We start from the raw sequence: 22,241 nt of genomic DNA, 5'->3' as shown, positions 1-22,241 counted from the left end.
CATAGTTCAAATGTTCACTTTACTGTCACAATTTTAGAAGTAAAATTTAAAAAGTCGTGTAAAAGCATGTACATATGTACATTCTGATCAATCTCCGATTTCATGGTGTCCACCAGTTCTGGTGCATGTACTACCCTGGCCAAGTTTCCTCTCAAGACATCAAAGAGACCGCCCCATAGGTTAAACTCTCCATAGGTTAAACTCGGTCACTGACCCGGGAGTGTCCCGGGTGCAGGAAGTGTTTCCTCTCTGATAAAGGGGAACCACCTCTCATAGCTAAAACTGGGTCAATGACCCCTGGGAAGAAGGTCACAGTGTCTATAAACAAGGTCACCCAGCTATCACATTGGACCTGCCTTTGATCTCGCCAATGTGCACTTGTGTTTGTGTATTTTTGTCTTTGGAGACAGTTATTGACATCAGTTCGTTGTAGCCTTGTGACTTTTAGAGACAAAACGGCTATGGGGCGATGAAAACGTGTTTGTTATAAGAGGGGTTCGTTATGCAAATGAGTTCAAAAGGTTCGTTGTGGCCGGAAAGTAACAAGTAAGAAATAGAAGGCTGTCTGCCGGGAAATCAATGGCAGTTCGTTAAAAGCGGGATTTCGTTATACCCAGGTTCGTTATACCTGGACTCCACTGTACATGATCAGTCACACTCAGAAAGCTTGCAACTGATCAGCTGCTAACATTGACTTTCCTTGGCCAAGCTCGGTGACCGTGTGATTCGTTCGTTGATGCTGAGTGAGCGAAAGGTCATAGGTTAGCCGAAAGATCATTAATGGTCTGAGAGTGCTCTGTTTATTAACAATTTTGGTACTTTCCCCTTATTGTAACTTTTCTTTCTCTTATTAAGATAGTTATCAGTGCTTGATTTTTGTGTGTCAGTTTATTATCTACAAAAAAATGTTTGTTTGATGAGGATAAGCTCATTTCATTTAGAACAGTCAGTTACTAACCCCGAAATGAGCAAGTTGGCTTTGAGAGTCAGAGTAAAAAAGCAAATGTCTTAAATTATTGCTTCGTTAAAAGAAGCGAAAGTAAGCTGGTGTTTGGAAGATGTGTCCATTGGTACAGATCCGATCTGTTTATGGCGTGGCAAGCTACGTGTATATACATGTATGTATGTAGATAGGGTGTGCAGTTGTTATGGCTACATTATTACGGAGAGTTGAAATAATGATTGCCCTATTATTATTATGATTGATGTGTACTACATTGTACAGTTGAACAAATAAAATGTACATAGAACAGAAAGTTTTGATGGGTGGTTTTTTTTTAATTGCATGCAGTGTGTGTGTGGCACTCTCTCTCTGTCTCACGGGATCTCAAGGATGAGGCGGTCAACTTTTTGTCACAGCAAGCCAAGTGGTAGTATTCTCTGTTAGTCATCTGGAACTGTATTATTTTCATGGGGGTTCTCATTATCCTGGACAGTCTCACCTGCTTTCATGCATGTGTGTGTTGGTATGTGTGCATCTTGTACTCATTTTCTTGCACAGATGACCTGAATCTACACTCTCTCTCTCTCTCTTTCACACACAAATAAACTCACATGTGCATGCCACACACACACTCTCTCTCTCTCTCTTTTACACACACATGAACGCACACACAAATGTGCATTCTCACACACACACAGACACACAAGCAAATGACTCATTTGTTTTAAAAAAAAAGGTTTTTAATCACATTTTATATCACAGATTTCAGCTTGCATACAACTTATTAGTAACGCACACCAGTCTACACATGTAGAGTGTAAAAGAACAGCTCTGCATGAAAGCAGGAAGGCTAACTTTTCCCCTCTGTGTTTCTGCATACAGTAAAAGCTGTCGGGGCAGACTGCCTAACAATTGTACAGCCATTTCCAACACTGGTTAAAAAATTTCAAGACTATAGTAAAAACTCCTGAATATAATCAACAGCTTAATTATGTTGTAGTTGTGCACATGCATTCTTTCAAAAACAATTCACATACATGTACCTAAATCATAAACACATCCCCAACAATTGTGAATTAATCAAATCTTGAAGCACCATCAACATTCACAAACAAGGCACATACACCACCGAATAATTGCACATGGCGTCAATGTTTCTCTTAATCACTGGTGGTTCCTTTCATTTTTCATTTCATTTTCATTACTTTATTGTCCCATCGCTGGGAAATTCGGGTCGCTTCCTCCAAGTGGAAAGCTAGCAGCAACGGAGTCGCGCTACCCAGGTGTCTGCGTGTTTAGGTGTATTCAGCCACCTGCACTTATGGCAGAATGACCAAGGTCTTTTACGTGCCATTGTGATGACACGGGGGTGGGACATGGCTTCCGTCTCTGGGTCTGCACATAAAGTTGACCCGTGTCCGTCCCGGCCCGAATTCGAACCTGCGACCTTTCGATCACAAGTCCAGTGCTCTACCAACTGAGCTAACGGATAAAGATAAATCAGAAAGATAAACTGGGAAATATGTCACTAACAAATTAAACTTAGAAAAAAAGTACAATTCAGTGGACAGATAAAGTAATCAAATTTATCACATCTTCTTCTTCTTCAGCGTTCGACGATAAATTTATCACATCAAAACAAAACAAAAACTTTTTCGTTCATAGGCTAAAACTCCCACATTTTTTACGTGTATGACCGTTTTACCCCGCCATTTGTCATAACGCATCTTTTATCACAACTAGTTTTTGCCCACACAGAATGTAAGATATTCAAGTTCAGCCCATGTTACATGAAAATCATCATACATGAACCAGAATCTGTTCACATGAAATGCTATTTCTGACAACATCTTTTCAAATGAAACGCTGCCTATGATAACATCTTCTCAGATGAAATGCTATTTCTGACATAATCCTCTCGGATAAAATGCTGCTTATGATGAAATCTTTCAAGATGAAGTGCTGCTTCTGACACAATCCATTCCGATTATGCTGAAAGCCTTGAAGACGAAATGCAGCAATACTTTCATGTGAAGTACTGCTTGGGATGAAATGTTTTAAAATGAAATGCTGCTTGGGATGAATCATTATCATATTGGAATGCTGCTTATAACACAAATTCTTGATATTAAATGTCACTGACGACAAATTACTGGTTAAAGGTGTACAGTATTGCTCACTTGCAGCTCTGTTCATAACAGTTTCATGGTGTAGACATTGTGACATGGTGACTTGGTAGTCTCCCTTCACAGCAGACCCTGCAAAGTATGTTATCTGCCGACGAAGAGTGCAAGCTATTTATAGTACCTGGACTTTTCTTCTATGTCGCTGGCTAGACACCTGTCAATTGTAGTTGTGTTTGTGATGGGGTCTGGCTGCTGCTGTCTCCTTGTATGCTCATTGGAACATATACATACCCATGGCAGTTTTTGTCGGGCAATTAAGCACTAAAATCTCAACCCTGTTTAAACGGCGGGAAAAGGTGATTTGTATGCTTTGTGCACTCGGCTACAATATGATTGTGACATTCTGGACGCTTTGATTTAGGTGGTCCAGTGTGCATCCGAATTATGCAGTTGTATAAAAACTCCTGCAGTAAACAGACACTGAACACCTCTGTCCAATGCCTACAGACGAGCAACGACCGTCACGGAGGGATGTTTCTTCCACTGATACTCCATGAAGGGGCGCTGGTATTTGTGATAAGCATCCAGCACCTGTGACCAAAAAAATGAAATAAATAAGAATTCAACATCAGAAATAAAATTTTAGAAAGACAAAAAATATGAAAATTAAAAAAAAACAAGAATCAGAACTCAAAATCAGAAAAATCAAAATCAATTTTAAAAAGACAAAGAATATGAAAATTTCATTTGTCCTTCATTCTGTCATTTGTCCTTCATTCTGTCATTTGTCCTCATTTGTTCTCATATGTCCATTGTTGTTTTATTTTATCTAAAGTCTTCAATTCCCTGTACATGTGGATTGTTTGTGTGTGTGTGTGTGCATGCATGTGCGTGTACAAGTCTGTCTGTTTTTCTGTCTCTATGTGGTTGTGCATGTATGCTGATAAGAAATGTGGGTCTCAATGTGCATGCATGCTGATAAGAAATGTGGGTCTCAATGTGCATGTATGCTGATAAGAAATGTGGGTCTCAATGTGCATGCATGCTAATAAGAAATGTGGGTCTCAATGTGCATGCATGCTGATAAGAAATGTGGGTCTCAATGTGCATGCATGCTAATAAGAAATGTGGGTCTCAATGTGCATGCATGCTAATAAGAAATGTGGGTCTCAATGTGCATGCATGCTGATAAGAAATGTGGGTCTCAATGTGCATGCATGCTAATAAGAAATGTGGGTCTCAATGTGCATGCATGCTGATAAGAAATGTGGGTCTCAATGTGCATGCATGCTAATAAGAAATGTGGGTCTCAATGTGCATGCATGCTGATAAGATATGTGGGTCTCAATGTGCATGTATGCTAATAAGATATGTGGGTCTCAATGTGCATGTATGCTAATAAGATATGTGGGTCTCAATGTGCATGTATGCTAATAAGAAATGTGGGTCTCAATGTGCATGCATGCTAATAAGAAATGTGGGTCTCAATGTGCATGCATGCTAATAAGAAATGTGGGTCTCAATGTGCATGCATGCTGATAAGATATGTGGGTCTCAATGTGTATGTATGCTAATAAGATATGTGGGTCTCAATGTGCATGTATGCTAATAAGATATGTGGGTCTCAATGTGCATGTATGCTAATAAGATATGTGGGTCTCAATGTGCATGTATGCTAATAAGAAATGTGGGTCTCAATGTGCATGCATGCTAATAAGAAATGTGGGTCTCAATGTGCATGCATGCTAATAAGAAATGTGGGTCTCAATGTGCATGTATGCTAATAAGAAATGTGGGTCTCAATGTGCATGTATGCTAATAAGAAATGTGGGTCTCAATGTGCATGTATGCTAATAAGAAATGTGGGTCTCAATGTGCATGTATGCTAATAAGAAATGTGGGTCTCAATGTGCATGTATGCTAATGAGAAATGTGGGTCTCAATGTGCATGCATGCTAATAAGATATGTGGGTCTCAATGTGCATGTATGCTAATAAGAAATGTGGGTCTCAATGTGCATGTATGCTAATAAGAAATGTGGGTCTCAATGTGCATGCATGCCAGCAGCATTCTTTTCAAACCCACCTGTTTCTCATTCATTGAGCTGTTGAGGGAGAAATCCCACAATGCCTGGTACACCTGGCCGTCCCATCTTCCCAGCGCGCTATCCAGGATACCGTCTGGAAAGTCAAAGGCGTCAACCAAGGTCACAGCGTTGGGTCGAAGGTCAGCCAAAAGGTCGGTGAGGCCTTTACGTAGCGTGGCAGACTGGAGACCGCTGATGTAACCATCCTGGTAAAGAACAAGTCAGTTATGTTTGTGCTTTCAGTTCTAAAGGAAATAAAAGATTATTTCTTCTGGTGAATTTCACCACGAAATATCAAGTGCAAGATACAGCATAATTACGTCCATGAACTCCCCCAGACACCTGATGATCCCTGGCACTGCAAAAAGGCGACACACGTTAAAACATGTACCATACTTACGGGATTATAAGGCAAAACTTTTTTCCTCAACTTGAACCCCTGAGCCCTATTGACCGGTATCGCCTTGTGTATGACGAAAGAAGAGTACACATGGACCAAAATTGCTATACAAAGAAACAAAACTCTCCCTCTCTTGCGATATGCATGTTTCGTTTTGGCTACTATCATCCTGGCAGAGTTTCCTCTCAAACATAAAAGGAGTCAGTCTCATTGTTAAAAACTCATTGACCCGGGGGAAGAAGGTCAGTGTCTGCTAACTAGGGCAGGCAGCTGGTCTCAGCTGGAAAAGATGGGTCATTGACCCGAGGTCACAAGGCCAAGCAGCTATTACAATGTACCTGCCTTTGATCTCACGCACATTTCCACTCTGCATTCTTCCTTTGATGTGTGGCCAATACACCTGAGCGCCTATTGTGTGGATTTTTCTCATTTTTACCTTAAAAGTGGGGGTTGCGCCCTTATAACGAAGTGCCTTAAGTAGTCCCGAACGGTATACTATGTATAATTACCTCCATGAATTCCCCCAGACACCTGACGATCCCTGTACAGGTGACAGACGTTAAAACATGAATTCTATGTATAATTACCTCCATGAATTCCCCCAGACACATGACGATCCCTGTACAGGTGACAGATGTTAAAACATGAATTCTATGTATAATAACCTCCATGAATTCCCCCAGACACCTGACGATCCCTGTACAGGTGACAGACGTTAAAACATGTATTCTATGTATAATTACCTCCATGAATTCCCCCAGACACCTGACGATCTCTGTACAGGTGACAGACGTTAAAACATGTATTCTATGTATAATTACCTCCATGAATTCCCCCAGACACCTGACGATCCCTGAACAGGTGACAGACGTTAAAACATGTATTCTATGTATAATTACCTCCATGAATTCCCCCAGACACTTGATGATTCCTGTCACAGCATACAGGCGACACACATTTTCCATCACCTGTCTCAGCTTGCCGGTCATTGTGGACACTGTCGCCACGAAGGATTTCACCACGTACGCCTTGGAATGGGCCTGGTGATGAAGAGAAAATGAATGAAAAAAACAAGAACAGCAAAATGTGAATCCGGTTGCTGATGTGGTGTTACGTTTTAAGAGTGTATGTGTATCCGCCTGTCTGTTTTCCTATAAGCATGTTGGTCTAATGTGTGTGTATGTGTTGTGTGTGTGTGTGTGTGTGTGTGTGTGTGTGTGTGTGTGTGTGTGTGTGTGTGCATGCGTGCATGTGTGTGTGACCAACTGACCATAATAACCACCCAAAAGGATCCCCAACAAGGTTTTAACTATACATTTCACCTTTCCATAGCGACCATCTAGCTGTTCATAACAACTACTTTTGGTAAGTCCCTTGGGTGGTCATAGACTAGTTTAGACAGGTTCAACTGTATTCACAGAATAAAGAACAAACATGCAAATTATGACTGACCGTAGCAGCATCCACCAGTTGCACAGAGTTGGCATTCCAGGCGTTGTATGGTTTCTGTCCCTGTTTTGCTGCCGTCTCAAGTTTTTCCGACACTTCATGCACAAGTCTGGATACAAAACAAAAGAAAACACAGTTTAATAAACCTGTGCATGATATCTGGGACTATGGAGGTGTGTTCCATAAGGGATCTCCAAAACATAGCCACCTGAATGCCAGTACGTGATGATCATTCACCACTGTTCCTGGCTTGCATTTTAGTGTGAGTTAAAAATAGCCATGGCAGAGGGAATCATTTGGCTTGTGACTAGCAGCTGCAGCCAGCACACTGTCAAGTTCGCTTGCTTGTTATACCCAAATGCTTCCGCTCTACACAGGGAGATGGGCCTTGTCAGTGTATGGCACTGAGCAAGCCTGCCGCTGCTGTGTTATCTCTGCTGTGGGGGAAGGATGGGTGCTAAAAAAAAGCTCAGCCTGCCTGCAGCTAAGGAGGCAGAAATGAAGCCCTGGGAACAGTCGTGCATTCTTTATGACCTGTGGCTGTATCCTCACAGATAACCACACTATACTGGGAGGACAGAGAAGGTAAAAGCAGAGAAGCATGAAATATTTCAAAGACACGGCACAAAGCATGGACACAAATACAGAAGGCACCTAGCAGTTCAAACTCCATAATGCATCTACTGAAAGAACAATCAAGTAAAGCTGAAGGGGAAAAAGAGACAAAAACGAAAATAAATTTTAAAATATCCCAGCAACAAGAGGCAGAATTTAATATCCGAAAGAAAAGATCATACTAATGTCAGTGCATTTAATAATAATAATAATAACGGGCATTTATAAAGCGCCTTATCAGAAGTTCAAAGCGCGTGACAACAATACATGTATACAAAAATCATACAATCACTGTCAGATTCAAACAACACATCATGCACATCTCACATCCCCAGACTCTATACTAAGGAACTATCCATAGTGTTGTTGGAACAAGTGAGTTTTCAAATTGGACTTAAAAGATGAAATGGATGGAGAGTGACGTAATTGAAAGGGGAGTGAATTCCATAACTGAGGTCCATAATACTTCTTCTTCTTCTTCAGCGTTCCAGAATTTTCTGGTTACGTGTGAGCTCGTTTGCCCATTTGGGTTCCCCACACTATACTCTGAGAGCATAGTCAGCTTCACTCCGATTTCGTTGAGTAGGCATGCTGGGTATTTTCGTGTTTCCATAACCCACCGAACTCTGACATGGATTACAGGATCTTTTCCGTGCGCACTTGGTCTTGTGCTTGCGTGTACACACGAAGGGGGTTAAGTCACTAGCAGGTCTGCACATAAGTTGACCTGGGAGATCGGAAAAATCTCCACTCTTAACCCACCAGGCGGCAGCGACCGGGATTCGAACTCCCGACCTCTCGATTACGAGGCCGACGTCTTACCACCACGCCACTGCGCCCGTCGGTCCATAATACGAAAACATGCGGAAGCCATGAGCCTTGCGTTTAAAGCGACCTTGACGGAGAAGTCGAGCATCATCAGAAGAACGAAGGGTGCGAGAGGGAGTGTAGAGAGAGACCCACTTCACACATCATTAAGAACACAGACTTGGAAGATGTCGTACTGATGAAGCAATTTCTAAATGAAAAGATTAAGAAACTGTCTTTATTTTCTTACTTCAGTCAATAATTGTTTTTAAAATGTACCTGAAAAAATGTAATCCAAATATAGACAACAGTTATATATAGATGAGAACTCTGCAGAACTAGTCCTCTCATTAACTGATCTGACAATTTGCGCTCTGGCATCAACAGCAATGTTATCAGAATAAAAGTACCTGGCTGCTCGGTGCTCGTAGGCTTCGACAAGCTGGTCAAGGTCAAGCCGAGCGTTCAGCTTGCTGCTGCCCCCTAGTGGTTGCTGCAGGTAACGCATGAGAGTAGGGAGTTTCTCCCCTTGTTTCAGCATGGTGCAGCATTTCACCAGATACCTGAACAGAAAAACTTAGTGTTATGTTTGAAATTCGGCACAGCAGAATGTAAATTTTAGATTGGCATTGTGGCATAATAGGAGTGTAGAGTCCTTGTGTGTGTGAGTGTTTAAAGGTGGTCGTCTACATTTTTCCTTTTTTTCAATAATCTTATGGTTAGATCTCGATACAAAATTATGTCAAATGATGAATGAACCATGGGGAAAAGAATTATAGAAAAAAAAAATATGTAAAAAAAGATTTTATTTTTGGGTAGCGTGACTCACGCTTCCAATATTTTGTTTTCTGTTTGCTGAGAACATGTGCTTTGCCTGAAAATACTGACCAATCAAATTCATGTCACTATGCTTTCAGCCACGCCCAAACAAGTGCAGCAACAGTTTGACACTGGAGCGCTGTCCACGCTTTTTTAGAAACGCACGAAATGCACGAGATTTGAGAGAAGTTTTGCGCTTGGCATTTTCCAAATAAGGATATCCTACTATGAGTACTACGCTGGAATACTACAATGAATTTTCAAACGGCTACACTGGCTTCGTCTTTCCTGATCGAAAGGGGGTGTATTGTTGATATTTGTAGATAATAGACTCTGCATTTTAATGGTCAAATGGCGATTTCGTTATAAAAATGTAGACAAGGACCTTTAAGACCCAATGTTTTAAGACTTTCCCACTTTTAAGACCCTGTTTTTTCAGATTTTCTGTTCATAACCTCTGTAAATGTACCCCCATTCTAAGACTCCCTCCTTTTTAAGACCTGATTTACTCAGATTTTGGGAGTTCCTAAAAGACGGGGGGTCCACTGCAATACCTTGCTGTCTGCAGCATCATGACAGTGTTCTCCCCTTCGTAGGTGATGCTGGGGGTGACGTTGCCGTAGATCTTGGGAATACCGCTGGCGTGGCTGTAACCATGACCACCACAGGCCAGGCGGCACTGTTCCACCCCCTCCGTCCCCTCCCACCCACTCAGCGCCTTCAGGCCTGCCGACAGGGCATGCAGCTGGAACCGACAGAAATATTGACTCACTCACTCAAAAACATAAACAACATCAACACTCAATTCAAAACTGAAGTAACAAGAAGAAGATCAGCAATGCACTGTCAATATTTTGCCAGCAAAGTATTCCAAACCCACAAAACTGACAAGAATAAACAAGGAGACAAGGAGACATTAAAAGCAGAGAATATGCAGTAAATGTTATACACAATGAAGCACCTTTAACCCTTTCGCTGCCGGTAAGAGTCAGCTGACATCCTGGGTAACTTGCTAAAACCGGCAAAAAAACCCACAGAATATCTACCTGCGGCAGTTCCTCAAGGGCGCCTTTTTCGATCTTCTTGGTGGCGCTCATGTAGAAAGCGGTCATGTTGCGCGACGCCACCGTCAGAGCATAGGCTGTGGCAACCAGTGGTAGCAGTTTCATCTGCTGGGTCTGAAAGTCCAGCACCTGTACCTCTCCCGCCCTGTAACCATGGCAATGTACAGGTAAATAAGAGAAAGGGGAGAGAAAGAGAGTGGGCGATAGAGAAAAATAGAGGGAAAAAAAGAAGAGAGATAGAGTGAGAGTGAGAGAGACAACAAAAAGAGGCAAAAAAAGAAAGTGTGTGTGTGTGGGTAAGAGATGGACAGAGGGAAAGAGAGGGAGAGAGTGTGTGTGTGTGTGTGTGTGTGTGTGTGTGTGTGTGTGTGTGTGTGTGTGTGTGTGTGTGTGTGTGTGTGTGTGTGTGTGTGTGTGCATGTGTGCATGTGTGCGTGCGTGTACGCTTAACTGTCTGTCCAACCGTCCGTTTATGTGTGTGTGTGTATGTTAGAGAGAATAAAAGAGACAGAGGAGGAGAGCTGCAAATATAATGGTGACAGGACTACAACCCTCCTCCACCCACACCCTCCTTTGTTTTGGTCACCACATATTTATAAAGTTTTTCAATTCAACCCCAACTGACCCAGGATCAATCTTGGACTGTCGCCTGACAGTACTGTAGCGCACAGCGATGGTGACAGCCATGGACAGAGCACGTGCAGCCTGTCCCACGATGCCGGAGCGTATCAAGGTCATCGTGCCATACGTCAGGCGAGAATTCTTTGGCTTGACGTACGTCCCGTCTTCAAGAACCTGTTGTTTTATAGACAGATTGAAGACTTTGGAGATTATTTTTGATGAAGTTTTCTGTGTGTGTGTGTGTTTGTGTATTTGTTTGTTTTTGTGTGTGCGTGCATGTGTGTTATGTGTGTGTTGACACCCCCCCCCCCCCACCCCCCTCTCGATCTCTCTTTGTCTCCCTCTCTGAGTGTGTGTGTGTGTGTGTTTGTTTGTTTGTGCATGTGTGTTATGTGTGATGTGTATGGGTGAGTGTTGACACACCCACCCCCACTCCCGTCTCGGTCTCTCTTTGTCTCTGTCTCCCTCTCTAACAATCTTTTATTATACATTCCACGAAAATAACTCCCTTTCAACTCATGCTTCGAAGAATTAAACCAAAAAAAGTTGTGCTGGTTTAAAAACATTACACATGTATTGTGAAAGACAAAGACATCCAGTTTACATGTCCACCTTGAAAAAACGATGTTCGGTATTCACTCTTTCTCAATTAACCCATTAAACCCGACAGTTATTTCCTGAGTTATTCGCCTATTGTATGTCTAGCATACCCTATCAACAAATCAATCATAGTTAAGGACACAAGCTCCAAACATAGTACTGTATGTGAATGCATATCTGATAAGAACACATCATGTGTATGTCATTGTCTCAAAACAAAAGTGATAAGAGTTGTCCGTCCCTTCCATAGCCCGCGACGCTGTCGGCGGGTAGTTCCGGTTGTTTTGTTTGCGTCCAAAATAGCTGAACGAGAGAAGAAGATTAGTGGTGGAGGGAAACGTCACTGTGTCTGCTGTTCAAACTACGTGAGTAAAGAAGTTGAAGGGCGGATTGTCATGCGGTTCCATTTTGCAAACACAAACCGGAACTACCTGCCGTTCCAGGGGCGCAACTCTGTCCGACTATCGCGTTAGTTTCGAGACAGTGCTATAACAATCATCAAGACTTGAAGGCAGTCAGTCTTTCCTGTGTGAAGGAATTGGACACATACCTCTTCTTCTTCGTTCATGGGCTTAGACTCCCATGTTCACTCATGTTTTTAGCACGAGTGGATTTGTACATGTATGACCGTTTTTACCCCGCCATTCAGGCAGCATACGCCAATTTCGGGGGAAGCATGCTGGGTATTTTCGTGTTTCTATAACCCACCGAACTCTGACATGGATTACAGGATCTTTTCCGTGCGCACTTGGTCTTGTGCTTGCGTGTGGACACGAAGGGGGTTAAGTCACTAAGCAGGTCGGCGGGGATGTAGCTCAGTCGGTAGCGCGCTGGATGTGTATTCAGTTGGCCGCTGTCAGCGTGAGTTCGTCCCCACGTTCGGCGAGAGATTTATTTCTCAGAGTCAACTTTGTGTGCAGACTCTCCTCGGTGTCCGAACACCCCCGTGTGTACACGCAAGCACAAGACCAAGTGCGCACGAAAAAGATCCTGTAATCCATGTCAGAGTTCGGTGGGTTATAGAAACACGAACATACCCAGCATGCTTCCTCCGAAAGCGGCGTATGGCTGCCTAAATGGCGGGGTAAAAACGGTCATACACGTAAAATTCCACTCGTGCAAAACACGAGTGTACGTGGGAGTTTCAGCCCACGAACGCAGAAGAAGAAGACTAAGCAGGTCTGCACATAAGTTGACCTGGGAGATCGGAAAAATCTCCACTCTTAACCCACCAGGCGGCAGCGACCGGGATTCGAACTCCCGGCCTCCCGATTAGGAGGCCGACGTCTTACCACCAAGCCACTGCGCCCGTCTGGACACATACCAAAATCAGCAGCCTGACTGCTTTCTGTGCCGATCGAGTTAGACGTTTTTGATGAAAACATTTCTTAGTGGACACTTGTGACAATCTCAGATATAATTTTACACAAAAATGATCACAGCCAGGCATGAAAACTGAAAAAAAAAAAATACTGAAAACAAAATTCGAAGGCGCGTAGCGGTAAGTTTCGCAGGCGCGTAGCGGCAAGTTTCGCAGGCGCGGCGAAGCGCCAAGACTTCTAGGGGGGTCCGGGGGCATGCTCCCCCGGAAATTTTTTTTCAAGGGTGCAATTTGGTGCAATCTGGGGCTATCTGAGCCTTAAAATTGGATTCAAACATGGCCCCAAAACTATTTTACTATAACTTTGACTAGGAAAAAAAAAAAAAAAAAAAAAAAAAAAAGGAAAAATATGGAAAATAACAAAAAATACGGTTTATTTTTTTCAAAAATACGGAAAATACGGAAAATACGGAGAATTTTCATGCCTGACAGCAGTAAGGATGTTGATTTTTGGTATGTGTCCAAGGGGAGGGATGTTCTTGTCCCGTGTAAAAGCCTGGCCAGTTCTGAGACGGTGAGCTGTACTGTTTTCATGGGAGTATAACCAGGTGCACGAGGCAGAGCCCGTCAAACAGGATTGAGATTTTAGAGCTAACTTAATATAGCCCTATAAAAACTGCCATGGGTACGCAAAGGTTCCCCCAAGAGCATACAAAGTGACAACAGCAGCCAAACCCCACCACAAACAGTCACTCCAAATTTCACGGGTGTGCCGTCTTCCGACGTACCAAAATCGTCAAGCAAGTATAAATAGCTCACACTTTGGCAGGGAGACAGCCCCGTCAATGCAGAGTAACTGCCCATGACAAGGGGGACTACTGCATTACCTTGTCACAGGAGGGCTGTGCCTTGAACTGTGCAAACTGTACCTGTGAATATCTCATCAGCATGTTCTCTCGAGGAATGTGAACATGATCCAAACGCAGAAAGCCATTGTCGTTGCTGTTGAACCCAATCTTTGCACCAATGTCCCCCACAGTTATACCTTCAACATTTTCAAAAACATTGATAAGGCCTTTTGTTGATAGACATTTGAGAAAGGGCGAGCGCGATGGTTGCAGTTGCCAGAGAACTTCAAAATCTGATTGGGCGGAAACACAGGTCCCTTTTCTACCCTGGATCAGCCTTCACGTTTAGCATTGAAAGGATAATCAATGTTTTCAGAAGAAAATAAAACATAAATATTCATACCTTTCAAACCAGTTCAATTTGAGAAGAACCAGCGTCCAATAGGACTTTTACAAAACATCTGTGACAATGGTATCTCCCTTTTCAAGATTAACACAAACTGAGCAAATCAGATCTTAACAGGGACGGGGTATTGAAATGGAGGTAAACTTACAAAGCTTACTGAACCGTAAGTCTGAAAAAGCATGCAGGGTCTTAAAATGGGGGTAGTCTTAAATTAGGGGGGGGGGGGGATGTCTTGAACGGGACTTCCACTGTAATCCACCAATATCTCTCTCAATAACAACTAAAGAAACAGAAAAGGGTCATTACCAAGCAGAATCAGAACTACATGGCTCACGGTCAACAAAAGGGCTTCTATCCATAACTTAATAAACAAGCAGCATGATTGTTACATTGTGTTGGACATTATGTACAATAATGATGTGTATTTATACTTAATGACTTTTGCTTCCAGACCTTCAAAGAAAAGAATCCACCCTTGATCACATCAAAATTGTGCACTGCTGATTTGTATCCAATATTTCTTCAAGTTTCGTTACCTATGCAGTTGTACTAGTTTCAATCTTCTTCTTCTTCAGCGTTCCAGAAATTCTGGTGACGTGTGAACTCGTTTTGCCCATTTGGATTCCCCACACTATAGTCAGCTTCACTCCGCTTTTGTTGGGTAGGCATGCTGGGTATTTTCGTGTTTCCATAACCCACCGAACTCAAACATGGATTACAGGATCTTTTCCGTGCGCACTTGGTCTTGTGCTTGCGTGTACACACGAAGGGGGTTAAGTCACTAAGCAGGTCTGCACATAAGTTGACCTGGGAGATCGGAAAAATCTCCACTCTTAACCCACCAGGCGGCAGCAACCGGGATTCGAACTCACGACCTCCCGATTAGGAGGCCGACATCTTACCACTGCGCCACTTCGCACGTCAGTTTCAATCTAAATCGAAGTAACAACATGAGTAAGTGATGCAGCAAAAGAAATCACTTTGGACTAATGTTGGCCCTCTTTGGACAAAATCTCTTCAAACGTAAATCCCAAAACAAAGAGACGGCCAACGTTCCAAACTTCAGAATCAAAAAACAAGAAAGGTAGGTTGTTCAGTTATTTTACTAAATTTACTCAGATTTTGTTTTGTCAATAACAAACGTTCCAACAACCTACCTTTCTTGTTTTTTGATTCTTCAAACGTAAATCAAGTCAAAATGTTCATGTGCTTACCCTGCAGAGGCTGGTGGGTGTCGAAGTCTCGGATCTGAACGAGAAAAGGGTGCATGCCGTGGTTAACTCCCTTTGTTATCAGGTGAGCCATCACCACACAGCAGTTAGCCGTCTTTCCCACTGCACGGTCCAACCAAAAAATAAATAAATTTTAAAAGTTAAAAAAATTAAATGAATATATACATAAACAAAAAAAATGAATATGACAAAATTGTAAATGTAGCATCACGCACTAAATCCAGTAGTGAGAGTAATGAAAAAGAGTTATATACTAGGAAACACAAACAAGTGAGCAAACAAAGAAACAAAGAAAGGTTCATGAAAGAGTTATGCACTGAATTGTTTGGGATTTAGAGAACCAAGCAGCCCGAAAAAGAAGAATGGAGTGGAAACAACTTGAATGAAGCCTCTGTTCTTTACTTCTTTTGAAGTATACTTTTTTCTGATTTCAGCCTGTAGGTTTGGCGGAAGTTTTATAGAAAATGATGGTTAACCATCTGGTCATGTGCTGATGATAGTCTTGGACTCGATAAGTGAAAGAAACATTTTAGATGTGTTCTGTTATTGAGAATTAGGAGATACATAGACTGCCTGATAGCTTGCAAGATAATCCTTCTGTTGAACGATATTTAATAAAGGGTGAGAGCAATGTTAGGCTGTTGTCAGAGTACTCTGAAAATCTGCTGTAGCAGAAACACGTGTGAGGCGCCTTAACACTTTCTACCCCACCGATGTTGACCAAGTTTTTTTTTAGCCTATACCAGCTGTGCTGCAGTAGGTCATTCAGAATTGTAGAAACTGTGTAGTAACTGTGTATCAATACGCTGGAATGCAGGCGTTAGATAGACGTTACAGGAAGCAACTGAAGCTAACAGTCTGAGCGGATACATCCGTATGAGTGGGTACGGATATATCCGTACCTGGGAGACAATGAGTTATATACCCAGGCTACAATAATGAAATTCCACTGCAGGGTTCATACAGACACCTGACAGTGAAATTCAAGGAGTATTCAAGGAGTTTTCAAGGAGTATTTCCGGTATCCCAGCTCCACCATGGCAGGCTCCAGAGAATCAATCAGGGTGGTTGCATAAGCATGTCCAAAAAATTTGGAAGCGTAGTATTCCGTTTGGACTTGCTGCCCGTTCCAGCAACGAACAAAAATGTCAAGTTGCTTCATTTTGATGTGCTTGTTCAACGTTTCGTCGAACAGAAGAACGTATCCGGATTCCTCCTTCACTCGTTTTTTCAGCAGCGAATGAAAATATGGCGCAAGGCCGAAAGTACTTAGATACCTGGTCTTCCCCTCGCCACATTGATATCCCTTCGCTACTTGGCTGTCGGGGAACATTGCCTGGAACAGTTTGGAGTTGTTCTCACACGACTTGAAACTGTAGTGCGAGTTCACAGCGTTCATTGTCCACATGACTTTCGATTTTAAAACATCGGTCTTGGTGCAAAATGATGAAAGAGTCCGAGAGGACGTTGGCATCGCGGGACCCGGGGTTGCAGTTACAGAAGCAGACTGAGAGCTTTGCGATGACGTTACAGAAAAGAAGTTTGCAATCGGGACTACAGGTGCAGACGCTTTTAAATTATTTGTGTGTTTCTTTCCTTTCCGTGGCTAACCAGGGCTGACTCGCCCATCACTGAAATATCCACACGTGCTTTGCAGCATTTGCAAAAAGCCTTGTATTTGTCGCAATCCCGCTGGATCCAATCCTTGTATTCCTTTTCCTCCAGCCATCGTGGGTTAAAAAAGCACTTTCCACTCGGCATGACTACGATTTTCGACCGGCGATGGCTTGAAACGCTGTCACAATGAATCGACACACTGCTTCTTCAGAAATGGCGCTAAAAGCTACCCGGATGAAGGGGAAGTAATCGGGTTCAACTTCCCTTCGCACGATGGCAGACGACACACGACTTGCACACAACACGCACACAATCGATATAAATTGCTGAAAAACTTTAATATTAACTTTTTTTTTGTTGCCTGCACTTCAGAATTCAAGGAGGTTCAAGGAGGTTAAACACAAGAATGACCATTTTCTCCAAATTCAAGGAGATTCAAGGTCCTTGAAAAGGGGGGTTGAAAATTCAAGGGGATTCAAGGAGATTCAAGGAGCGTACGAACCCTGCACTGGCTTTGAGATAACTTACAACCGCCCGGCCAGTACTTTGTGGAGGTGATGGTGGGCGAGTCGATGATGAATTCTTTTGTTTTGCCGTCGTAGGTTGCCGTAGTTTCCAGACCTCGCAGGAATGTTCCTGCGGACACAGTGTGAAGGGAACATGTCAGATTTACAACCAGGCTTGAGATCATGAAATTGTAAATTAGATTGACAGGATGGCTGCCCCTTTTCTCCATCCTACTGACTTATCTTCTTTATACAGTGGAACCCCCCTTTTAAGACCCCTCAATTTGTTTGTTTGTTCGTTCATGGGCTGAAACTCCCAAGGCTTTTACGTGTATGACCGTTTTTACCCCGCCATTTAGGCAGCCATACGCCGCTTTCGGAGGAAGCATGCTGGGTATTTTCGTGTTTCTATAACCCACCGAACTCTGACATGGATTACAGGATCTTTTTCGTGCGCACTTGGTCTTGTGCTTGCGTGTACACACGGGGGGTGTTCGGACACCGAGGAGAGTCTGCACACAAAGTTGACTCTGAGAAATAAATCTCTCGCCGAACGTGGGGACGAACTCACGCTGACAGCGGCCAACTGGATACAAATCCAGCGAGCTACCGACTGAGCTACATCCCCGCCCTGACCCCTCACTTAAAATTAATATTAAAAGTCCTACGGTTTTAAGCCATTGAGGACTTGAGTGTTTGCCTGACCCCTCAATTTAAGACTCAACCTTTTAAGACCTTGTTATCTCAGACTTTCTGTTCATAACCTCTGTAAATGCATTCCCCTTTTTAAGACTCCCTCCCTTTTAATACCTGATTTTTTTTAGATTTGTTGAGGTCTTAAAATGGGGGTTCCACTGTATTCTGCTTGCTGCTGGACAAACACACTCTACACTGCCCTGAGTCCTGAGTCCTTGTTTAACTGTCCAGATTGCATCTACATTATACACATATACAAACAGGTCAATACAAAGAATAAGAAAGCAAACTCACTGACACGTAGAGAGATACTGGACACGCAAGCATTGGTGCACAAATGCTGAGAAAGCACACACTTCATATTCTCAGCAACACTACATGTATAATTCTGTGACCTATAAATTATAAAACCTTGCACATCTTCAACATACAAACAAGTACATTTGTACTCTACGTACAAACGAATAGGTACATTTGTACCCCAATACTAAGCAAGAACAAGACCAAGCGTACTAACCATGTCCCATCTCGGTCTGTGCGTAAGTTCCCACCATGCGGTAGGACTTTGCCAAGGGGAGCCACTTTGCTTTCTGTTCTTCTGACGCCTGTCGCTCAAGCGTGTCCATGAACATGGAGTAGTGTACGCCATAGGGGACTGCTACTTGTGGTGCCACGGCTCTGGAAATATGGAAAGTAAGATTCAGCGTCAGAGACTTTCTTGTGGATGGTGTGCATACAAACACATGTGCATGTATGAAATGCATTCTCACTCACATACAGACATGCATGCACAGATTCATGTAAATAAACACACACACATACATGCATATGCACACACACATACAAACATCTACTCACACAAACTGGGTCTAGATAAGGCAAAAAAGATTAGAAACATAGAAACATGTTTGTTTCCAATATAAGCCCCCCCCCCCCCCCCCAAAAAAAAAAAGTCTTTACAAAATTGATTAACCCAGGCGTACATGGCTTCATGATCTCTAGATGTTGAAGAAGAGTACTTTTCCATGTAAAATCTTCAAAAATCGAGATTTGTCCGTTTAAAACCAATCAAAAAATGTTCTAGGGTCGGGAAGAAAAGCAACGGTCAGTTGGGGAAGCAGAAACTCAATTTTTGGGGGTTTGGCCAAATCATGTGTAACACTCACTCTCTAAAATAGTAGAGCTCTCTCAGATCCTTGAGTGCCAGATTGTCTTCAAGTGCTGCTGCTCTGCCACACCTGTCCAAGGCCTGTTCGTACTGCTCCTCGTGGGGCAGTGTCGCCACTGGCTTAAACTTCAGCTTGGCAAAGTCTTGCAGTACAAGGTTTTCTGGCAAACAAAATAAAGTTTTTACAGTGGAACAGCCCCATTTAAGAAACACATTTTGAGACTTTCATAGACTTTCAACTTCAGCTTGGCAAAGTCTTGCAGTACGAAGTTTTCTGGCAAAAACAACAACATTCAACAGTGGAACCGCCCCTGTTAAGAACCCCCATTTTGAGACTTTCTCACTTTCAAGACCTTGCTGGGGCGGGGATGTAGCTCAGTCGGTAGCGCGCTGGATTTGTATCCAGTTGGCCGCTGTCAGCGTGAGTTCTTCCCCACGTTCGGCGAGAGATTTATTTCTCAGAGTCAACTTTGTGTGCAGACTCTCCTCGGTGTTCGAACACCCCCCGTGTGTACACGCAAGCACAAGACCAAGTGCGCACGAAAAAGATCCTGTAATCCATGTCAGAGTTCGGTGGGTTATAGAAACACAAAAATACCCAGCATGCTTCCTTCGAAAACGGCGTATAGCTGCCTAAATGGCGGGGTAAAAAACGGTCATACACGTAAAATTCCACTCGTGCAAAAAAAAAAACCCACGAGTGTACGTGGGAGTTTCAGCCCACGAACGCAGAAGAAGAAGACCTTTCTTTTTTCAGACTTTCTGTTCATTTCCTTTATAAATCTATACATACCTCCATTCTAAGACTCCTTCCTTCGTAAGGCCTTAAAAGAGGAGTTTGACTGTGACAAATGTGACCCTCCACCACGAAATGAGTCACATGTCACCTCGCGTGGTTCTGCGCTAGGCTTAATATGTACAAGTACTAAGCAGAACTATATATGTCTCACTACTACAACATAAAACTAGTAATCTGAACTAGTGTAATAATAAATATGGACTGGGTGGCCAAGTGGTAACGCACTTGCGCTCGGAAGCGAGAGGTTGCGTGTTCGACCCTGGGTCAGGCCGCAATTTTCTCCCCCCTTTCCTAACCAAGTGCTAGTCTTTCGGATGAGACGAAAAACTGAGGTCCCTTCGTATACACTACATTGGGGTGTGCACGTTAAAGATCCCACGATTGACAAAAGGATCTTTCCTGGCAAAATTGTATAGGCATAGATAAAAATGTCCACCAAATACCCGTTTGACTTGGAATAAAGGCCGTGAAAGGTGAATGCTCGCCTAATAGGCTACTGAGCTTTACTGGCCGATGTGAATGCGTTATATATTGTGTGTAAAAAATGTCTGTTTGTCTGTCTGTCTGTAAAAAATTCCATTTCAAACGGCAGAAATTAATATGTAAGCGCCTAGGGCTATATCTAGATTAGGCGCATAAAAATGATCACAATAATAATAATAATAATGTCACCTCGCGCGGTTCTGCGCTAGGCTTAATATAAGTCTAGGGAGTGTCTGGACCTAACAGTGTGAGGGTCACCTTAGTCACAGGCTTATATATAACTCAAACAGTTTTCGCTCTTTTCTAAAACGGGTTTCACCACTGGATAGAGCATAAGTTCCATAACAAACTCTTTGGGAAAATGTAAAAAATTGTATGAAAATCATGTAAAGGTGACATGTGACTCATTCCGTGGTGGAGGATCACATATCAGCATAATAAGTTACACTGGTTTGTACAGTGAAACTCTCATTTTAACCCCGCCCACCCCCCCCCCCCCCCCCCCAATTTAAGATGTCCTCCCTTTCAAGATTCTATTTTCTAGACATCCTGTTCAATTCAAAACTCACTCCCTTTTAAGACTTGATTTTCTCAGCTTTTGGGAGGTCCTTAAAGGGGGGGGGGGGGGGGGGGGTTCTACTGTATCAGTCTTGCTTTTCTGAAAAAAATTGATATAGACCAGGGTATCCAGGTTTCCCAATTGCTTCATTTCCAACCAATTTAAGTGGAGCACGTGATGCGCAAAACAAATATTGGCGGTCTAGAAGTGTCGTCTGCGCAATGATCGCGACGGCTTTCTTGACCGCCAAGGACGACCACGCGCGTTGTGAGACGTCATTCCTTGGACCTCAATAAGCTGTACAAGTACTAAGCAGAACTATATATGTCTCACTACTACAACCTAAAACTAGTAATCTGAACTAGTGTAATAATAAATATGATATTAACCAGTCATACATAAAGCAGTGCTAACAGTATGTCCTGAAGAAATAAAAGAACAAAATCAAAATAAAATGTCCGGGCCATCCATTACACAACTAGCAAATCAACAAACCGATCCAACTTTCACGCGCCTGTGCATGGTTCGGTTTCTCTGGAGTCAACTGAGGATCAAAGTCTTGTCATCGTGCCATTCAATTTCTCATAGTTACCTCTTGTGTTGTTGTTTTGCTAACCTTACTCGTGTACAAACAAAATATCAATGTCTACAGATGAGAAAGACGAGGGCGACAAGAACACTTCTTGCACCGTCACAGTCTTTGTGGACTTTGCTCATTTGTGGAAATACATAACATTTAAAGGGTGCACAGATTCAGTAAATCATCAGGTTTTTAACTTACGCAAATATCGCTTTCGTCTGGTTTTCGCTGGTCCATCATAGAGAATATACGTCAGCTGGTCGACATCAAACGTCGCTTTCTGTCTCTCACGCGCAATGTCAGGGTTCACAGCAGACGACGCCATTTCTGTGCAGCCTGAACGTGATCTTTCGAGTTCACTGAATGGCTCCTGCGAGTCATGTGATCAAAATGTCATGACGTACAGGTGCACTTGCAGAGAACGCAAGTACTAAAGGTACCTGCGCACCGCATGTGATCAATAACTAAAGACAACACCAAGCGCGTCAGTGTGTTT

General features: G+C 42.9%; 1 protein-coding gene across 1 annotated transcript; it reads right to left on the bottom strand.

Moving 5' to 3' along the window:
• Positions 1-1,805: 1,805 nt before the first annotated feature.
• LOC138979985 (peroxisomal acyl-coenzyme A oxidase 1-like) lies at positions 1,806-22,120 on the bottom strand. The gene is made up of 14 exons (XM_070352751.1): positions 21,947-22,120; positions 19,323-19,485; positions 18,674-18,834; positions 17,483-17,590; positions 15,320-15,439; positions 13,781-13,896; positions 10,935-11,104; positions 10,292-10,454; positions 9,800-9,990; positions 8,837-8,989; positions 7,008-7,113; positions 6,455-6,595; positions 5,155-5,361; positions 1,806-3,660 (listed from the first exon to the last, which is right to left on the bottom strand). Exons 1-14 carry the CDS (start codon positions 22,068-22,070, stop codon positions 3,571-3,573), a joined length of 2,013 nt encoding a protein of 670 aa, XP_070208852.1. The 5' UTR covers positions 22,071-22,120; the 3' UTR covers positions 1,806-3,570.
• Positions 22,121-22,241: the final 121 nt, after the last annotated feature.

Source organism: Littorina saxatilis, linkage group LG11, assembly GCF_037325665.1.
Source record: "Littorina saxatilis isolate snail1 linkage group LG11, US_GU_Lsax_2.0, whole genome shotgun sequence".
Classification (NCBI taxonomy): domain Eukaryota; kingdom Metazoa; phylum Mollusca; class Gastropoda; order Littorinimorpha; family Littorinidae; genus Littorina; species Littorina saxatilis.
Note: the sequence above shows the minus strand (reverse complement) of the source record. Positions and strands in the feature narration are given on the sequence as shown.